The sequence below is a fragment of the Indicator indicator genome, chromosome 26 (genome assembly GCF_027791375.1).
Source record: "Indicator indicator isolate 239-I01 chromosome 26, UM_Iind_1.1, whole genome shotgun sequence".
NCBI classification, from domain to species: Eukaryota; Metazoa; Chordata; class Aves; order Piciformes; family Indicatoridae; genus Indicator; species Indicator indicator.
This window is the reverse complement of record NC_072035.1, coordinates 1,496,446-1,517,707: the sequence shown is the minus strand read 5'-3', so window position 1 is coordinate 1,517,707 and position 21,262 is coordinate 1,496,446. Positions and strand designations below refer to the sequence as shown.

Below are 21,262 nucleotides of genomic sequence, written 5' to 3'. Positions count from 1 at the left end.
AACGATATGTTGGATGTCCAATAGCTAATAATAAAATGGGATTCTGGGGAGAGCTGAGTTTCTGCTGAACTGTGGATAATACTCTGAGCTACAGAAATAAACAAACATATGGAAAGCTGTTGCCTTCTGAAATGTGGCCATCTAGTTCGTTAGCTGTGATTTTAAATGTATTTAGTAGTAGCAAATCTCTACAGAATAAAGTGAAGGTGACACAGAAATGATGGCCCACATCAATCATCTGTTCCTGCCATCCTGCTTCACCAATGTGTTAGTGAAAAGCAACAGCTGAGAGAAGAAGCTTTCATTGCAAGAGTTAAATCCTGTCCTTGATTACACTGGGGTAAAGCTCAAAGAACTTCAATTGCTAATATGTATCAACCCCAAATTTAACAGCAGAATAATTAAAAGCTGGATTTAGCCTCTCTCTGTCATGCTGTGTATTCTACAGACCTTAAACTGCCGGGGACTTTGGGAGAAGAGTCACTGTCAGTTGCTTTGGGTCTAGATTCTCCCTTTTGTGATTATTCTTTCATCAATACAAGAACTGAAATTTGGATTTCTTAGTCACCACTCTTGGCTTCTGGGAAGTTTCATTAAAGTGTGAACTTTGACTATAACATACAAAGTATGAGTCAAATTCTCCTCTCAAGCAGACTAAAGCTGATGTTTTGTAACTACAAATGGATGTGAATTTATCCTGGATACTTTAGGGATCAGAAGGAACAAAACTTAGGCTTCTTTTTTCATTCAAAAGGTACCATTTTCCTCACCAAGTACAAATGCTGCAATTGTATCTAAGTATGTCAGTCCTTTGCTTTTGCAGGGCTTTGGTTTAGAAGTTCTCTCAGGTACAATAGAACAGCTGACTGCTCGTGCAGCGAGCCGGTGGTGCTGCAGGTGGGGAGCACCAATCCTACCATCATTGCTGGAAATAACACTGCCATTTCCTCAGCCAAGAGAATGTGACCAAAATCATTGCTAATTTACAAATTAGAGTTTGTGCTGCAAGCAGAAAGTTGCTGTATTTGTCATTGAGACTGTGACCTCACTGAAATCAGCTATAAAACTGTTCCACATTGCTGTTCCTAGAGGGCATGGGAGAACCCAGCCACTGACAACCTTGCATGCTCCTATTGAGCCTGGGCTCTCTCCCACTGAAATCAGTGACTAAACTTCCAATTACTCCTGTGACAGCAGCACCAATGACTTTACACAGATCAGATTCAATTGTCTTTTTCAATTACATGAATCTGGAGAACCTCTTCTGAAATAAGTAAAATTACTGTGATCTAAGCCCAAAGGAATTGAGAGTCTCTCTTTAGTCCATTGGGATGGGGAGAGAGAAAACAGACATCATTCCCTTACACTGCCTCCCCTCTACCTGCTATCAAAATCCTCATCTGCTTAAACTGGAGAGGAAGAGCTGACTTCACCATTTAAGGATTTAAGCTTTTATTGTCTAGTAAATTTTCTGTTGTCCTCATCCCATCTACTTACCACCTTCCCCACCGCTCAGCAGGTAGATTCCTCAAGAAAGATTTTTGTTTCCTGGTTCTGTCTCAGTTGCGTACAACATACCATACCTTATTCCATCTGAACTGAAACAGCCAGAACACTGCCACTTCAGTCCCTCAGTGCTACCTGGCTGGTTATTTTTAGATTATCATAGTTAAATCCAAAGCCAAGGCCTGTAGCTGTCACACTGAGCTGTACTGGAGGGTTACCAAATTCAAGCTAATGCCTCCAGAGGAGTCATATCAAGTGTTCACCAGTGGTCAATGAAGCGACAAGCACATAATCCTCTGATGGAGGTGCAGCATCCTCTGCAAGGTCCATTGTCAAAAGGAAATCTCCACCACTTTACACAGAACTAATCTGCTCTTCTGTTCTCATAAGCATGCAAATGCACACAGAAGGATTCTTCTGTGACAACGCAGGTCAGTGCCCTGCTAACAGATTTTTCTCCTAAATATGCTGTTAACTGGAATATTTTCTTTTGATTGCACCTGACACTGGCTTCTTGAAGACTGGAACTTCATTCTTCTATCCACATAGGCCTATCCTGCAATAATGTCCTCTACCCAAGGGCAAGGATCTGGGCTTTTTGCATGACAGCTTCCAAGCAAGTGATCTGATGGAGACAGTGAAGTTAACGCAGAAAGCTCTCTGTTTTGCAGAGCTGCATCTCTTCAGCTAGCAAAGAAGTGCCCTGTTGCAGAAAATCCACCATTTCTGCCTGCAACACCACCTAACCCATCTGCTCAGACTTCAGCTGTCTGCAACCATAAAGCCAGACAGAACATCTCCTAAAGAAGTACAAAATGCACACTGGTTTTTACTCCTTCAAGATCCACAAGCAGATGCTGACAGTACCGTGGGACCTGCAGTGCAAAGCTATGTAGCTACAATTCTGACAGCCACCTGAAGGGTGTGACCCACAATGACATGAAACAGGGAGCCAAAAGAAAAATCAAATTGTGGGAGGAAGAGTATCAGTAAATGGCTATAAAGAAACACTGAGAGGAATGCCAGTGAATTTTTCTCAAATCTTGCCCAGGAAAATGTTGTCAGGATAGGTCAGCAGCTTCCAGAACCAATACCACAAGAATGGGCATTACACAGCTGCACAGCAAAGCAGCCAAACCCAGAGCAGCTCAGCACTCTTAGCAGAAACTAACCTGACATCTTGCTGTGTGCAGCTCTGCCAGCTAGCATGAGGGCTCGAAGAAACCCGGTTTGTGTGTGAATCAGTCACCCCAAATGCAAATGCAGAGGCACCAAAAAACTTGTGGTTCACAACTGCAGATGGGAGCCGTCCACAGGTGTGGATTAGCAGAAGCAAAGCTCCCCATTCCTTCACATGCGTGAGGACGCATGGCCAGGGAACACCCGCAGAGCCACAGCCTCATAAGGAGCAGATGTGGCTGTGACAGGCAGCACTCGTTACAGAAATTCGGCAGCTAGCAGTCTGTGCGGATGGCATATCAGCCAGGCTGCATTTCCCTGGGAGGAGGTGCTACAGACTGTGGAGGTCCTTCTCCCAAGAGGCAGAATCTAATGGATTATCTTTCTGAATCGTTAGGAGAACGCAAGGCAACAGATCTCAGTGAGGCACAGGTACTGGGTATTAACGGGTTACAAGCCAAGACAGGAAAGGGAGACGACTTAATTTTGAGCAAAAGGGGCTCGAGCTGAAGCAGCGGCGTGCAGAAGGCCAGTACCCCTTTAGAAGGTCATTTTCACTGTATCAGCAGCCTGCCTCCCGTTACTATTTTTTCTTTGCACACAGCAAAACATTTCTACCTCACTGTGCCATTCATCTTAGCTTTAAGCCTGCAAAAGCGCAGCTTATTGTTTCCACCTGACATCCTTTTCTTCTTGCTTTAGAAGTCTCTTTATTTTGGAAACATACGGAGAAGGAAATGTTCGCGGCTAAACTGGTTTAAGAGAGACAGAAATGCAGAATCTTTCACTCACCTCCTTGGCACTAGGCAGGCAGCCTCCACCTCCTCACTCCATCCGTACAAACGCCCGCAGCCACTGACGCTTCTCCCTACGCTCCGGCCCTTCCTCACAGCAGCATCTCCGGCTGGCAGTGAGCAACACCCCGCGGCCGCTCGCGCTAGCCCCGCAGCCCCGGCAGCAGGCGCGCCCGGCCCTGCCGCATTTTCTCCCTAGAAAACAACGTAAGGAAAAGGAGGATATTTCAATGGCAACACTTGTTCGGTCGCCCGCGGCGTGACGGCAGGGAGGTGCTCAGCGATCTCGCCGGGAAGCCGGGGCAGGGGGAGCGCGGGGCTGGCTCTGGAGAAGGAGGCGGAGGCTTGCCAGCCCGTTTCCAAGCCAACGGTGGGGGGTACCGCGGGCGGGGGCGCGGCCGGCGGGTGGCTCCAGGGCCGGCGGCGGCTCCCGCCCGGGGGGCGGCCGAGCCCTGCAGCCCCCGCGCCCCGCCCCGCTGCACGGAGGCTCCGCGGCGCCCGGGGAGCGCGGTGCTGCCGGGAGGCTGCGTGGACCGCTCCCGCATTACATAACACGCGTGCACATACGTGGTCTGGTCCGCTTCCTCGGGCAGGCACAAATGCAGATATCTTCTGGGCTCCATCCACGCGGGCCACGTCTTTTGCAGCAGCGCAGCTCACGCCTCTGCCAGCCTCACGATTTTCAAGATTAACTTCACGTTGCGTATTCGAGGGGACTGAGGACACAGAGGGAACAGGTTAACCTACACGTTAGAATGATGCAACCAAGGGTAAAGGGAGAAAATCCAGTTTTAGTTATATGAAATTTATCTGCTGCTTGTATCCCACCTTTTCCATCACCCAGGTGCTCTTGCTACCGTGCATACCCTCTGCTTTTCCTCTTCTGCCTTCCTTTTCCTCTCTTTGCCTGTGTAATTTACTACAGCTGGGTTTCAGTAAGGCTGAGTATCATTTTACCTCATTAATTCTATTTAAAATTTTACTAGTGTTTTTTCCCTTTTGGCCATACTACAATACCAGTTGCCCTGATCAATCAGCTCTGATTTCTCCCTACACTGCTAATTTTGTAAACATAACCTGCTACTGATACACTTCTGCAAGAGACAGCAATAGAGATTTTCAGACAGAGGGAATGCAAGCATTTTTTTCTCATAATAAGGCTAACAATACAGTGCAGAAACCATCGGATTCTTGTAGATAATACCATTTCCAGTACTGATATCATCAGAGCTGCAGCATCAGTGAATTACAATAACGAAACATTTTAGTGTAAAACACAATGTAGCAACATTCCTTTTCTCACAGCGAAATAAGAGCCATTAACCTGTATGCCACATGAGGGAAATTTTCCTGTAAGTAATGAATCTTAGGTCATGTTCATACTGGAGGAGTTTGCCACTGCTTCCAGACTGGCAAACTTGTTCTGGTAAACTCCTCGCCCTCACAAAAGAAACGTCACATACGTAGCTTGCATTGTTCTCCCAGCAAAATGATAATATTCAAATAATAAATTTGTCCTGCTTTAATTAAAAAACTACAGAACCTCTGCAGGTTTATTTGGACAGTTCAGCTCTCAGTGTGCATGCCCTGTGTCTGTTGGTACATGACCACACAGAGGTGGATTTGAAAATTCTACTAGTGCTTTGTTTTTCACTTGCAATTGCATAAATCCCTGATACAGTTTTGTTGGCAAGGGAATAGAATAAAAAGCTGTATCTGTGGTAACTGAGTAGTCTGGCTCATAGGATACAAGAACAATAAGCAGGTGTGCAGGTTTCATCTGCTGTTCCATAAAGAACAAGTAGTTACTATAGAAACTGCCACGTTACCTCTCCCTTCAGTCTCATACTTTAGCTGTGAGAAAAAGCGTCTTACACACAGGCACCAGCTCTGGCAGGAAAACTGCAGCAGCTACCATCATCCTGGGCAGAAAGATCACTATTCACATGCCCTCTTGTAGGTATTTTCAGCTGCCATAACAAAATCCTTGCTGTCTTGCAACCTGGAGGGAGGCACCAAACCGTAGAGCAAACTCTGTCAGTGAAGGAATTAGGAGCATGCAGTGCATGAGTAATGGAACAGGGCTTTCTCTGTGAAGTTTAGGTGGTGTTGTTTCAGCACCACGGTATGGGAGCTTGCTGTTGATTAATAGCAGAGTTAAACCCCAGCTAATCTAGAAAATCAATCAGCAGCTATGTCTAACTTTTCTTCAGTCTCACTTTGTTCCACATCCAGAAACTCCTAATTAGGACCTTTCAACGTGCATTGACTGCAGTTGGCAATCACAGTTAAGCTCTCGCAGGAATTTAAACAGAAATGCATCTCATAATAGCATAGCCAGGTGATTAAATGCCAGTCAAATGGCATAAAACTCACAATTCTTTAGCTCAGCTCTCTGAACATTGTTCTTTGTATTTGGATAGGTTGAAAGCATACAAACACGTATTGAAAGGGAGTAGCTTGCATTACTTTTTTTCCTGAAAACAGTAAACAGTAGTTTGAGAGCCCTGTGGTGATCTGACTAAATTCCTGCTCCCTCTTCCATCTCAGACAGGTCATCACATTTTCCCATATCAGAGCGGGTTTTAATCTGAAGGGAGCAGCATCTGACTGTCAAGGTGTAAGCCGATGTGGGACCCTTAACCACACAGGTTTCACTCAACTTGCCAGTGCTGTTCATTGACCAAAAACCAAATCCTTGACTGTTTACTGTTGCTTTCTGTTTGGGATCAATCAAAATAGAGGCTTTCCTACATGTTTAGATTGAAGACAACAGTACTAAACCAGAATGTGCTGTTAAGCAGAAAACCCCATTGGGATTTTTCTAATCAATTACCCTTTATTATACCACAATAACATCAAAATATTTATATGCACACATGCAATGTTCTTGGTGAATGTACATCTCCAAATGATAGAGGGCAAATTGAGAGGCCACATCTGGTCCGTAATAAAAATAAAATAAAAGACATTTTGTATTTCATTCAATTTTCTACCAAACACCATCTTTTTAACAAGCAATTGTAGATCTGGGTTAGATATTTATAGTCGGGTCTGTGATTCTCTTTGAGCATGAAGAGCTGAACAGAACATTTAGAGAAGACTAAAAAGGTTGTATTTTTATTTTTAACCATTTTTCTCACATGGAAGGGTTTAAAATAGCACCAAGTACAGATGACTTGGATCTGAAAGTTATAAATATCTGGCATATTGTTGCTTTGTACCAGTGACTGTGAGATGGTGGGGAAAAAAATCATGAATGCACCTTGCAGCAGGTGGTACCAGTCTGACCTCATTTGGCTTTGACGAAAATTCTTCTGTGATTTTCTTCTCACATGCTTCAGCTAACTGAGAGTTTCACTTAATATCAGCTGTTTACTCTTCCTGTGAGATCAAATCAGAGGAGTCATTTGAGAATGTGAACCCAGATCATGAGTTACAGCTAAAGAAAAGGACTCCTCCAGTTTTACAACAGACAAAAGTTTTGAGAAGAATAAACTAACCAAACAAAAAAAAAAAAAGTGAAGTGCCTCACAAAATTCCTCAAGCTCCTCCAGGGTTTTGTTACGTACCTGCTATACTTACAGCTCACAGTTACTGGCTCTGAGTCAGCAGTTACTACTGAAGCCAGGTGTGGAGAAACAAGCATTAAACCCCGCAGCTGGTGGACAGCTGCTTGGAGTCTTGCCTGCAGCCCTGGGCAATGCGCTGCACTGCCTGGGCAGGTAACGTTACACAACAGGCCCCAATGAGCCAAGGCTTCCTGATGGACAAATGCACTCCAGCTCCTCCAGATTCTCCATGGGACGGCAGCTGCAGACAGAGATACCATGAAATAAGATAAAGCAATGTAGTTCTTTGTAAAGGGCCATCCTGAAAGGCTGCATCACCATGTTTAAAACAAAAAAACCCCAAAGGAGAATGAAAGTATTCTTGCCTCATTCTTCACTGTTAAGGGCAAAGGACTGGGGAAAAACAAAACCTCCTCAGACTTTAACCCAAAAAGAAATTGGGATCATTTAGTGAAGTATACACCAAAGGATATGTGAAGTGTGAACAGCTGACAAAATCACTTGAGATCAAATTATACAGATCTTGGGGAATTACATCCAAGGAGATGCAGTTAAATGAGGCCAGGACTTTTTTGAAAACAAAGCTTTTAAACCAGTAAGTACCAGCTGCAGATTTCCCAGCATATGGGCTGAGCAACAAGCTATTGGTTACTCTTGGGATGTCCTCATCTCTCCTGCAGTCTTCCTGTTTGAAGGTTTCCCGCTTTGTAAGAATGATGAATTATTCATGGAGGCAGTGAATTGAAAGTAGGTCTCTCCCACTGGAGGATACAGGTAGGAATTGAAGGTTTGTTTATTTTTTTGCGATAACAAACAAAAAGAAATGCACTGACTTCAAGTGGGCTTGGGGTTTCTCTGGTATCCTTGCCAGCTGAGAAGTATCAAATCAGAGGCTTAAAAGAATTATACATCAGTTTAATAGGTGCTTAAAAAAATGTTATAATTTGATTTCACATTTCCTTGTATCTTTTATACCTGATGATCCTCCTTCATGTAGGAAATGTGAGATACAGATGCAATTTCAGCAGGCACTATTATTTGTCCCTGTTATTACCTTGGCATGACTGGTGAATGGGAACAAAATTGATGGTTAAAAACAAACAGGCTGAAAATGTAGTTTGAAGACCCAAAGGTAACGCTGGGAAGCTGTAGAAGATGAGCTGGGAACATTAGCTTAGATAATTGTACCCCTATTCCCTGTGAGGCCTGCAGCTAATTATGCATCTACACCAACAATAAACGCATTACACACATCCATCCAGCAGCCCAGCACCACTGCTAGAGTACCAGGTGGATACACAAAGTGGTAGCTTTAGCTTTAGCCACTTAGAACTGATCCCTGCCTCTCCTGTGAAGCATTTCAAGGCAGCCATGTGAAAAACTGTATTATAGACTGTTTGGTCTCTGACTACATTAGTGACAAGCTAATAGAAAATGGCATAAAATAAAATGAAATTAAAATAAAACATAAAAATAAACTGTAAAAGTGGTATAAAACTGCTGGGATTTGGGATTTTCCATTCCTCTTTGTCAAAGTGTTTGCGCTGTCAATGACGCACACAAGATCAATATAAACAGCAAATGGAAGTAGCTGAGGAAATCACTCAGCCCCTAAGACCATTTTCAGCTTTCAGGTGTATCCCATCTGGCCTTCAGGGGCCCCCTAGAAATGCCCAAATGCCCTGTAGGTCTAAAGCCATATCTGACAGTCCCAAGTGATACCTCAGACACCAAAGTGACCCGAGAAGCTACCAGCCCTCTGACTCCCTCTGTCTAACTGGGTGATGGAATTAGTGAGGCCAAGCACGTTACGCTGCCTTCAGCCAGCAAAGGAGCTCACACTTCAGCAAACCTTTCCCTTCATGGCATTTTCAGGCTTACTTAGAACAGAGTTCTTCTTAAAAACATATTAAATGGCAATCATTTCTCTCAGCTGATGAAATACCTTCTGGTCTCTCTTATTGTTGCAAGCACAATCCTCTGTTTCTGTTTAACAGTGTTTTGGATACCCTCTCTATATAATGCTCTTAAAGAAAAGCACAACAGTAGCACTGTTGAAGCACTGTGTGCTTAACCTGGCACATTTACAGAAGCTAGGCCTAGGATTTTTAATCCAGGTTAAGTAAAAGGCTGACTCCACTGCTGTTGTGCACTACTTGTTTTCCAAAGAAATGATAGAAAAGGTCACTTTGCAAGAGTACCTTCATTCAGTCACCGAGAGCCTCATTCAGCAATGCAGTTCTAGTCAGAAAATAGGAATACTGCTAAGAGCTGCCTATTTGTGACAGACTCCTTTCAGCCAGCAGCTGTGATTTACAGCTCACTGCAGAAATAAGGCTCTCAACCCAAAAGCAACACTTATTGGGGAGGCACTTCAAAAAACACATCATCCTCAAATCAGCCCACACCTTGGCAGTCTTGTGTTCAATTAAGATTTAGGAATTTTTCACTGCTGGAAATGAAATACAGACTAAAACATTCTGGAAAGCACTACTTTACCTCAGTCAGAGCAGAGGGCCATTTTCATGGAGTAGTTGAAGCAGTTTTCCTTAGGAACACAGCTTGCCATGCAAAGGTAGGATCTGAAGGCTCAGGAGAAAGCGAGGAAGCCATCTGCCTTCCCACACAGCACCACTCATGTTGTGCAGCCATCTGGGCTCATGGCACTGATCAAGATGTGCTGCTTCTACTCTCCTTTCAAACAAAACTGCCAAGCCAGACCAGCTGAAGCTGAAAAGAATGTCCCCCACCTCTAGCACTGCATCCTTCTTCTCTTAGAGGTTTTATCAGCTCTAACCATTCAGTTGTGCTCAGCTTGGTGCCAGCCTAAGCAGTGGGAGCTGTAGGGTAAAAGTGACTTACTGCAGCTTCGCCAGCATGCTGGATCAGCAAATGCAGGACTGGGTTTGTCAACACTATGCTTTCTCCAGGTTATTATTTTTTGAAATTTCTAGCAGGTTGGTTTCTAAAGCAGAAAAAAAAAAAAATCTGCCATGCTAACAATGAAGAAAATGGAAATGAGAAGTGTTGGTACAATACTTCACGTTCCCTTTAACCTCCTCCTGTTGTTTGCTACCACTATTTGCTGTCTTCCAGTCTGTGAAATGATTCACAAATTCAAATAAGTTTGCATTAATTTGTCAGGCTAAAACTCTTCAGTATGTGACAAAGTATCATTTTCTGTTCCTGAAACTTGCTATAGCAATTGGTAACACTTTCCACACACTTGCTTCCAAGTGTAAACCTCAAGTTAGTGTTTGCAGATGTGCCAGTCCAGGTTCCCTCCTGAGCACCTTCTTGATGCCACACTCACTGAATTCAGTGCTTGCTGTGAATGCTGTCACTCACAACAGGCATTGTGGAAGCAGACTGTCAGCACGGAGTCTCTTATGGTTAAGGCTTAGTCTCCTTTCTTAGCTACTTGTCTCCATTCCTGACCAGCAGACACATTTTGACCTGGAAAATCTGAAGTGAGGTGTTGACAAAACATTCACACCCTACAGAATCTGTGCTTACCCTTACTCACTCCATCATATTGCTGCCTCACCTGATGGCCATGCTTGAGGCCCTTAATAAAACAAACAGTGAAATAGCTTTGAGTTGAGACCTGACATTTGTAAGAAAAAAAGACCTGTAATGAGATTAAATTGATTTATGTAGTTGAAATCCATACCAAAACACCACTGCTGCCTACTGTAAATGACTCCTTTGTCTTTCACTAAATTTAATTTGTTTACATGCCCTGCAGCCATCCTGAGAGCACAGAATAAATGGCAACTCCTCTTTGGGGTGTTTGAACAGAAAGAGTCAGGAAAGGGAGGCTGAGAGTGGCCAGAGGGTTATGAGGAGCACCGAGCTGAGCGCTGGGTTAAAAAGCAGCCCAAGGGAAGATGACAAGTTCTCAGAAAAACAGATCAATAATGCTGTTAACTATGGACCTGCAAATGCAACTATTCACATTTGAAAAACATTTTTCCCTACTACTTTCCTCTGCCCAGGGTATCTCAAACCCTATCTGCAGCAGACAAATCACCTTTGAAAGGGCAGCATTTTAATGAGATCCAGAGCCCAAGGATACTACTGCCACTTTTCACAGTACAGGACTGCTCCAAACACCAGCTTCTGCCTTCCTGTCCCACTGCTTGCTCTGCAAGGTACAAGGATCTGAGACTGCTCTAATTTATGAGTAACCCCCAAACAACTTTCATGGATTTAGTCTCCTCTCTGTTCCCTTTCCCTTCCCTAGACTTGCCACCCTTTGGTTCCCTTGGGAAAACCATGAGCAATGTCCACCTGGAAATTTCAGCCTCAGTTTTAGGTGGTCTCTTCCTATTTTTGTTGATGGTCTTTCCTCCCCAGCCTCCTCTTCATCACATTGAGCTTTCTGACAGCTGAATGTACTGGCTGAATACATTAGCAAAGTGAAAGACACAGATGGGAAGAAGAGAAACCTGAATGCTGGTGGACCTTATACGAAGATAGAATGATTAAGAGAATTGAAATAAGTTAGCAACGAGGTGCTGAGAAAGAGGCAATTGTTGGAAACTAAAAATGGAAATTAAGCTGATGGGTTGAGGAATAGTTATTAAGTATTTGAAAGCAAGCACAAAGAACAGCAATGGAAATCTGTCTGGGAAAGAAAATGTGTCCCAGCACAAGAAAGGTGGCCAGAATGCTGCAGCAACAGCTGGTACAGAAGGCTTGGAAAGTGAAATTCAAGAACTGCCTCCTCTTCTTCTCAAGCCAGGAGGCTGACTGCTCTGCACAGGAGCAAGCTTTGGCTTGTGAAAGGACGTGATGAAATGCTGATGGTGTGACACCATCCCAAGAAAGACAGGTGCCAGCGTGAACTAAAGCTACACAAAGGCTCTGGAGGAGCTGGGAGTTTAGACCTCAGGTCTTTGCTCCTCTTAGTCTATGATTCTATCTACATTTGCATTCAGTGTGTTATCTTATCTAGAAAGAGTGGAGTGACTTTAAAGTCACATAGTCCAGGTGGTTTCTAGCAGAGCAGCTATGCAATAGGGAGGTGCTTGCTCCAGGGAACGGTAGCTTGCAAGTCTATTTGGGTTTCTCCTGATTTCCACAGCATCCCAGAACTCAGACATGTACAGGACAACTGTGTGAGCAGTCTGGGTATCCCACTTCCATACACACACAGTAGGTTCCTCTCTTCAAAACCTTGGGAGCTCTCAGCGTTGGCTTTCACAGGCTGTTTCAAAACACCACTGGGAAGTGTGGCTAAACCAGTGCTGGATATAATCTATAGCCAGCTGAGAAAGCTTTAAGCTAATTCCATGAGAACAGTTTGCTAGTGGACTCCCTCCTGCCTGGAACTCCATAATGCAGGGAGCATTCCCAGCCTTATCCTTAGTGTTGTTCAGCCCACCCATAACTCTGTGTGCAGCTCTCACCCACAATCCAGATACCTGCAGTTCCTGGCAAAGGAGGCAGTGCTGATCCTGGGGTCAGCTCTGCCAGCTCTGTCTCCCTCTCAGGGACTCTCCCAGAGCCTTTTGCCAGGCCAGCAGTGCAGGTCTCCTTTGTGACATCCCCTCCTGCTTTCCCTTTCCTTGGTTTTAAAATCTTGTTAGACTGCAAGAATTAATTGTCTGGATCTGATTTTCCTTATTACTTCTCTGAATTCTCACAACAACTGGCTTCCAAATGTAGCACAGGTGGTGAGAGCTGTAAGACCACCTCTAAGGGTTTGCATCTGCATTAGGGGAGGGGATCCTAACAACTTAGGAAGATAAGAAGTTACCCAATGCCAGCAAAACCTCAGCAATACATGCAGCAGAATAAGGTCTAGAACAGAACCATGCTCTTCACCTGACTGCCAAGTTGAGGGATTTCTGACCAGCACTTCTGGGGCCATTAAAACCTTCCTCCTTTGTCCTTTTATCCCTGACTGTGGAGATTTATCTGAAATACCTTGATGACTGCTATCCACAAAACTTCCTTATCTAACCATATATGAATCACTTTGAAAGGAGCCACATTTCTCTTAGCAACCAAAGAATCAGTCTTAGCAACAAGACAGCTGGAGAATTGTGTCTTCACAGAGCTGCTGGTGGACAGTACGTTCTGCATCCTGCTTTCCCAAGGCACTGCTGCTGCAGTGATGACTTAGGAAAGTGTAAGAAATGGTACAAAGCAGACACCTGCTCATAGCAAAGACATCACTTGCAGGGCAACTGATGCTCTTTCTGCCTTTGATGCAATTTCCTTTAGGAGCAGAAAGAATACTGACTGCCAGAAAGCTCAACAGGACAGAATTATTACAAGGAAATGTGTGAGGAAGCTGGCAGTTTCCACAGCCTTGACTGCCCCCACAGAAACCATATCAGAGAATCAAAGTATGAGCTCACCTCTCAGCATCTCTTAGCGCCTCTTCATGTTGAGAACAGTTAGAAAGGCTGCATAAAAGGTAACTTTTATAGGTATCTAATTCCCTGTATTTCCTTAGCAAGAATAATCTGGGGAGAAATATCACTGAGGGAAACTGGAAGCACTGGAGCAATTGTCTTTTTGGTTATGACCTGGGCTGGCGTCTTCCCAGGACTGTTGGGCAACCTTCCTGGGGAACACTTACAGACAGAGCATTGTAGCAGTTTCCATCTCTCAGTCCCATATCTCTGAGTATTTTGATCCTACCCAGAAATGCAGGTAGGAACACAAAATGCACTCACACCTCACCCCTGTCCCTCCTCTGTCTCCTGCAGGGGCTGCCAACATACTGCATGCTCCTTTGATTCCCTCACTGCTCCTCAAACTGAAGACTGAGCCGGATGAAATCCAGGAGCTAATTCTTGATACACTCTCCAGCTGTCTCCGTTTGGAGGCTTCTGAAGCTCTAGCAACTGGTGCTGTTACCATCCTGAAGGAAAAGCTCACACACCCATCAGTGGCCATCAGAAGCAAAGCAGCTTGGGTCCTCTTAGCAGCTGGGTAAAGAGATCTGTCTATAATACTTAAGTCCAAGCAAACACTCTCAGTTCATCAGTAGCAGTGCTTCACAGCTGTGCTCCACTGTGCATTTTACATGAAAAGCAGCACCAGCCTGAATGCACACACAGGTAGAGGACCTCTAAAAACCTTAACTGCTGTGAATCACTCAGGGCAGCAGATGCTGGTCAGGAAATGCCATTCCTTCCCCTTCTGTTTGTCTTCAGCACTGGCAGGGAAATCAGGATTTTCTCCTGGTACAGCACTGCTGAGAAAAAGTCATGTAAAAACAAGGTTTTGACCACTATGGAGGGAGGGAGGGGGAAGCTCCCTTATTTTTCTGGACAACTGTTCTCTTGCTAAAAATTAGAGATCCTGAGAAACTTTCAGTGTGATTGAAGACAGAAATAGGCTGTTTCTGGCACAGGCTGCTACATAAGCCAGTGATGGACCAGAAAAGACAATCTTTATATTCGAGTATTGAACACTGGATGAAAGGAACAACTTCAGTCACTGTCTGCAGTCACAAAATACAATAACAGTGCTCAGCAGATGTCTGCAGATCATGTAGTTTACAAACCAGCTGGCACAAAACACTTCCTAATGTCCTGTAACAAGGTGAGGTCTTACAGGAAAAGAGAGTGTAGATAAGATGAAGCACAAAAAGAAAGCTGAAAGCAACAAGAGTGTGGACTTACCTCTGTCCTAGGTCCCTACATAATCCCCTGCACTCAAGAGGCTGGAAAGAAAGAGGGAAAAGTGACATGGGAGAAGAATTGCAGACTCATACTTCAGCACATTTTAGAATCTGTAGAGGGTTCCACAGGCAGGTTTCTAACTAAGTGGCCATTAGGGTACCTCATCGTTCATCCTGGCACATGCTACTGCCCATCAGTCTCCATCCAGTGTGACAGAGAAAGTAAAACAAAACAAGGCAAATGTCACCTACAGAGTGTCAAGTCCCACCCCGAGGTTAATGTGATGCCATCAGTACTGCCTCAGCAAGCAGAGCTAACAGGCAGCCAGCAGCCACCCTCTTGCTTTTCTCTGGGGGCAGTGGTGCTTGCCCTCTGTCTAACAGTCAGGACATTGTGACTGCAAGAAGAACAGAGAGGAGGATTGTGGCAGCGATGCTGCCACGGGACAAAGGAGGCCTGCAGGGGTGCAGGCCTGGGGAGAAGCTGTGGGTAGCTGCATGGTTAGCAGACACGGCTCAGGACAGCAACTCACCCATCTCTCTGCAGGACTCACCCAGAGTGGAAAAGCCTGATCTGTGAAGAAGCTGTTCCTGTGCTGGTGAGCCTGTTGGAAGACACAGATCCTGAAGTCCAAGCCAGTGCAGCAGGAGCACTGATGTTTGCTACTGTCACACCCCAGGGTGAGAGACAGAGGGGATACCTTCTGGAAATCCAATTCTGAGGCAATTTAGTGACAAAACTTTGCCGCCCCCCCCCCCCAGTCCTCAGAGTTAAAGCTCTTTGAGAAACTCTAAGATTAGGACATTTCTCTTGATCTGTCTTGAGCAACTGTTGCTGCTCCCTCCCAGTGTCCAGGGGGACAGTCTGTTTCACTTTTCATTCACCTAAGAGAGGTCAAGAAGTTGTTCATCTCCCCCACCTGCATCATTTCCCTCCAGAGTGCTGCTCCACAGGGGAAACACTTCCTGTGCAAGTGCAGAGCACTCAGAGATCCCATACCTGCAGCTGCTCAGCAGAGGAGCACTGCTTCCTGCAAATGCTTTCTGTGGTTAGAGGCAGTTTCTCTCTCACAGCTGGGAGAGGGATGAATGTTAATAAGGGATGTAGCTCTCCCAAGTAACTTAAATGGCACTGAAAATACTAACTGCTAAATTTTCAGTGTGATGAATGAGTAACTAGACATCAAAGACTCTTAATAACTCTTAATGTTCTTAGGTAATTTGTTGGAAATCATGTGCAAGGCACAGAAGGTTACCTAGGAAAGATCTTTCCTTACCAATACCCAGCTGGCAGGCAGCCTTGGCTTCCAAGAAAAAGCTTGTCTAGGCTCTCTGCACTGCACCCTCTCTGGGGTGCTCAGAGCCACAGCTGGGCAGGCAGCAGCAGTTCAGAAGCATGTTGCCAGCACTCAAGAACACATTTCAAGGTAGGTTATTCCCCCACAGGGAGATTCTCGGCGCTGGGGGCTGGAGCCATTGGGGCCTTGCTGAGGCTGGCGACTGAGAAGAGCAGCAGAGCACGGCTGAGCGCGCTCAAAGCCCTCACCCTGCTGGCCGAGCTCCCGCAGGGCCGCACGACGCTCCTGGATCACACGGCCACGCTTGAGCAGTGCCTGAGTGACCCCAGCGAGGCAGTGAGGAGAGCTGCCACCACTGCCATCGGCGTCATCAGGTGGAAGCCTTGCTGAAGGTGGGCTGTTCTGTGGAGAGCTGTTGCCCTCTATTGTTGTCTGGCTGTAAAAGACGACCTTCAAAACCAAACCTCTCTTCCGTGGTTACCCCGAATCAGTTCCACCTGCAAAGTCACTGCTCAGCAGTTCCCCATCTCTATTGCAGGTCACAAGCAGAAACATAGGGAAAAAAAATCAAAGTTAGGAAGTCTAGAATTCTGTGCTAGGAATGACTTCTAGAGTTATCAAGATCTCCCTCTGGTCCTTTTTCTTCCTTTCTTTAGGGGTCTTTTAAAAAAAAATTATTAAAAAAAAAAAAAACTCAGCCCATCAAAGATTAACCAATAACTAATTATATTGGAAAAAAAGGTCATAATTAACCCCTCCATCAGCCTTGTCTATGCCAACAGAGTGACCTAATGATAGGAATTTACATGAGTTTTGCTGTAAATATTTGTTACCCATGGGATCAGAACCATGTGGAACATCCCCACAAAAAAAGCAAAGGCAATGTCACAGAGACTGCCCCAAGGGAAAGCTGAGGCTTCCCCATACTAAAACATGACCAGATACTTACCAGCACCCTTCTAGCAAATGGCCTTGCTGACAAGACCTGCCAGTGGTCAATCTGTTGCACATGGACTCCATTGCCCAGGGTTGAGCACCTCAGCCTAACCCTGTGATGAGATTTATCCAAGTGATACTCCCATGCCCCCAGCTAATGACTTAGGAGAGAAGATCCAGGAGCAGCTTCACTTGCAGCCCTCCTGAGCCCCACTCATGCTGTAAGCGTCAGCAGCCTCAGCTGCAAGATTGCTCCTGTGTTTTTAAGCTGCTGAGGATCTCAACAGGCTCAGGGCTGCCATGAGAAGTTGTCTATGCTTAGCAAAAAGGGAAATAAATCAGAAAGACTTCCCTAGGGTAGTCCTTAGTAAAGCTGTGCTGGGGACAGACCTCACTGCCTCCAACAGGAGACCCCTGTCTGAAATTGGTTCTAGCATGGAACAAAAGTGCCTCTGTATAATGCTTGCAGGGAGTGCCACGGCCCTCTGTAGCTGTCTTCTCACTTCGGAATGAGAGACAGTGATCTCTAATTTGTGAGGCTGGGCAATTAATTAGCATTCTAGGTGTTAGCAAAGCAATTACTGGATCAAAGAAACACAGCTGATGACTGAGCCTTCAATCTATACTCCATAACAAAGCTGCCGTAAACTTGGTCACAAAAGTGCTGAAGATCCTCTTGAATTGCTTTGCACACATGACAAAGAAAGAAATCAACACCTCGGGGTCTGGCAACGTTCTCATTCAGCTCCTTGCTTCAGAAGTGTTTACAGCAAGGGTTTGTGTTTAGTGCTGCGTGCTCCACAGTGCCCTATGCCACAGTGACATCAGTGCCTAGCCAGACTTCTAACATCAATGAAAAATGATTTGTCTTTTTAGCTTGAAGCCAACAATGATTAGGGTAAAGATATAATTAATGTGGGTCTGGGTCAATACTGGAATTAATTTGGTTACACTCTGCACAGACCAAGTTTGCAAAGCAGCTGCCTAACACCTCTCAGTGACACCAGGAGAATACAGGACAGCTGCCTTCATGGGAAGCAAAACCTTCTTGTGTAAGCCTTGTGTCCCTCCCAAGCAGAACTCATTTCACAAAGGTTTATAGATTTTTTTTTTTCCCAAGCAGTTTCTTTGTTCTTCAGGTTCTTTCAGGTTCTCTGTTCTTACAACTACAGACTCATTTCCCTGTCCCCATTTGCCTTCAGATAGCCAGGAGCTGGACACCATTCTGTCCTGCCCTGGAAAACGGCAGCTTTTAAATCTGTGTTCCAAAGCAGGGAGTATTTTTGCTTTCCACCACTAGATTTTCCATTAAGAAACAAATAAAAATAGTCAAAGTCATATTAGAAATGCACAGAAGCAAGAGGATTGTCTAAGGACAAAGAGTCTGGGAAAGCCAGGTTCTGCTAATGACAGTAAACCAGATGGGCAGAATGTCTGTGCTGTGGCTACACACAAAACTCAGATGCTGCAAAATTCAAGCCCAGGACCTACTGTTAGCAAGACAAAATTTGCAATTTGAATGAATTCCATTGCCATAATTTCAGATACTTCACACACAAGGGAAATTCTAGTCTCTGATACTGTAAATAGAAATGGTGCAGTGAGGAAGGATGAGCTCACACTTACCTCAGCTTGCTGCTCTCCCAGGTACTTTAAGATATGTGAGGCACAGCTGCTCTAGCCTTAGCATTGCCTGGTGTGGAGAGGGTGGGCACTAGAGCTCCAGGGGAATTCCTTCTCACAACTTCCCCTGGCAGAGGGCAAGATGCAGAGTTCTTCAGGAGGGACAAAACTGCACAGCCTGTTTTGTTAGTAATGAGAGTGGTAAGCTCAGGTATTGATGCTGGCTGACAACTCGTAGATACTGGAGTAAGTGCAGTTTACTCCATCCTTCAAGCTCCTAGTACAGGCCTGCCATACACACTGCATAACAAAATGCCACCAATTACCAAGCAGAAGCTGGGGCTGTCCTGTGTTTCTCCTCTCTCCCAGTGATGCATTGCCCTCTGTTGTTAAATCTCTGATACTGTGTTTTAAGTTCAACAGCAGGGATGCTTCCTCTGATCACTGCTGTCTTCCTTCCACATAATAACCCTGCGGGTGCAGGACAGAGACCTGCAGCTAGGACATGACAGCACTACACAGATTTAAATAAACCCAGCAGCCCTGCTCAGAGCAGCCATTCCCTGGGCAGTGTCTGTCTGGCTCCAGGAACACCAGCTTTAAACTCTCCTTTAGCTCAATGCTTTGAATGAATGAGGCCAAGCACCCTACAAGATCAACAGCCAAGGCTCTGCAGCTGTTCTCCCAAGTGCCAGTCATCCCTGCTGTCCCAGGTATTTATCATTACTTTGCTCTTCATTTTTGTGTCAGCTAATTTTTTTCTGTCATTCCTAATTTTGCCAGTTAAGAAAGTGGCCTGGGCAGGAGCTGAGCCACTTCACCATGGCAGCTGCTGGTGGTGCTCTGAGCAGTGATCATGTGGCACCAGAAGAGCTCAGCCTCGTGCTGTGCCCTCACTCACCACAGACATTTTGGTGAAAACCAAACCATGGTTACTGCAGATGTATTCCAAGTTAAGCCACAGCACTTCTCCCCCCAGCATTCCAGTGCATGAGCTTTTTCAATTCCAGATTAGGAGTAAACCCTAGTTCTGTTTGAAGCACAGTGTTCTCATGGCCATCAGTAAGGAACATCTGTGAGCTACCTGGCTACATTTGTTCTGGGCACTACAGACACCAGTGCAGAGTGGGTAACCTCCTGCAGGGCTTGGCCTGAAAATGTTGTGGCGATTCTTGACTGGCAGCTTTGGTTTGTTTAGTGTCTGTAACTGGCTTACAGTGCTATTTGGTCAATTTTACATTTTATTTTGTGCAGTTCATTTAAAACAATTCTGCATACCTAACTCAAGACCCGCTCAAAGTAGTTGTAACCCTGTGTCTTACCTGGCTGGGGATCACCTGGACTAGACTTGCATTATGCTGTACATAGCAGGCCTGGGACCTGTCTGGAGTCTCTCCACTAACCAAAGTCAAATGTGGGGAAGCAGCAGGTGTTCACTGCTGAAGCATGAGGATGCCCAGGACAGGAAGCTGCCTCCTGGGTTTTGTCTGAGAGCCTTCCACAACACAACTGTGACAGGGACAGAGTTCCCTGAGTGCTGAAAGAGAGTCACTTTGGTCCTTAAAACCATCAATCTGCCTTTGAATGCAAAGCTGCCAACCTGAGGTGGCATTTAATTGTTCATCCAAACATCAGCAGTTCTCCACATCATCAGGCAATTGTTCTCTGGCATTCTGTACAAGCAGAGCTCTCCTTTAAGCAGCAGGCAAGCTTCAGGTAAGCATCAGCACTCTGCCCTCTCCAGCACCCAGTTTTCAGGACAGGGCAAGAACTGGTTGCTAGGGACATCCAGTGAACATCCCTGGGAAACCGAGTGTTAGTCTTTCAAAATTCCTCAGTCCTGGGGAGGAAAATGAAGTGGCAGGGCTGACTGACCAGGAGGTCATCTGAAGGCTGCTCAGCCTGCCAGGAACTCTCTTGTGTTTTCTGTCTTTAGCCCAAGGGCTCCATGCTTCCTCCTTACTTTGGCATGACAAAGAGGGATCTGAGCAATCTCACTAAAGTCTTCCTCATTTGTTTGTCATCCATCACTGGTACCCAGAGCCAAAACCTAGAGCCCCAAATTAAGCTTAGCTGTCTTCCATCATATCATTTTGTGGACACCAAACACTTCAAAATATACAAATAGTTTAATACATACAAGTCTTCATAGTCCATTAAATATAATTAATTCCATGGTCTTCAAAATATAATATGTATTAACTGTAAGGAAAAGGTTTGCCCTGGTAGCTGTATGGTATTGATTTGATCTGGCCTCTGCTAAATCCTTCAGCACACTGCCAGGATTCTGCTGGACAATAGCAAGTCTGCTAGAATCCACAGCACTGTGGATTAGAACCAAATGAAGAAGAGATACGGTCAGAAGATTATGAAGTGAGAGCGATAGGGGCTGCAAGAGCCCCAGCAGTGTGGTGCAGCACACACAGAGACTACAAAGGCTTCCTGCTTAGGGCACTCACTGCAGGTTCGGTGCCTTGATGCAGGCGGCTCAGAGATGCTCCAAGGAACAGCGTCCCTGGGTACCTCTGCAGCAGGGGAGAGGGACTGTGGTGCAGCTTGGACACAACAACCAGCATCTTCTCCTTGCTCTTGGTTCCCCAGGCAGCTGAATCAGATGGTGAGAAGATTTATTGCTTTTTGCTTTGAAGTGTTTTATCTCTTTCCTGTATCTCCAGCTGGTATCAAACTTATCACATGGAAACAATCAGA

General features: G+C 45.3%; 1 protein-coding gene across 1 annotated transcript in view; it reads left to right on the top strand.

Moving 5' to 3' along the window:
* The window catches only part of RSPH14 (radial spoke head 14 homolog), a 69,442-nt gene extending 53,058 nt beyond the window's left edge, over positions 1-16,384 (top strand). Inside the window, exons 4-6 of the mRNA XM_054392907.1 lie at positions 13,777-14,002; positions 15,244-15,377; positions 16,143-16,384. Of these exons, the coding sequence (XP_054248882.1) occupies positions 13,777-14,002; positions 15,244-15,377; positions 16,143-16,384 (602 nt within the window). The remainder of the gene's footprint in view (positions 1-13,776; positions 14,003-15,243; positions 15,378-16,142) is intronic.
* Positions 16,385-21,262: the final 4,878 nt, after the last annotated feature.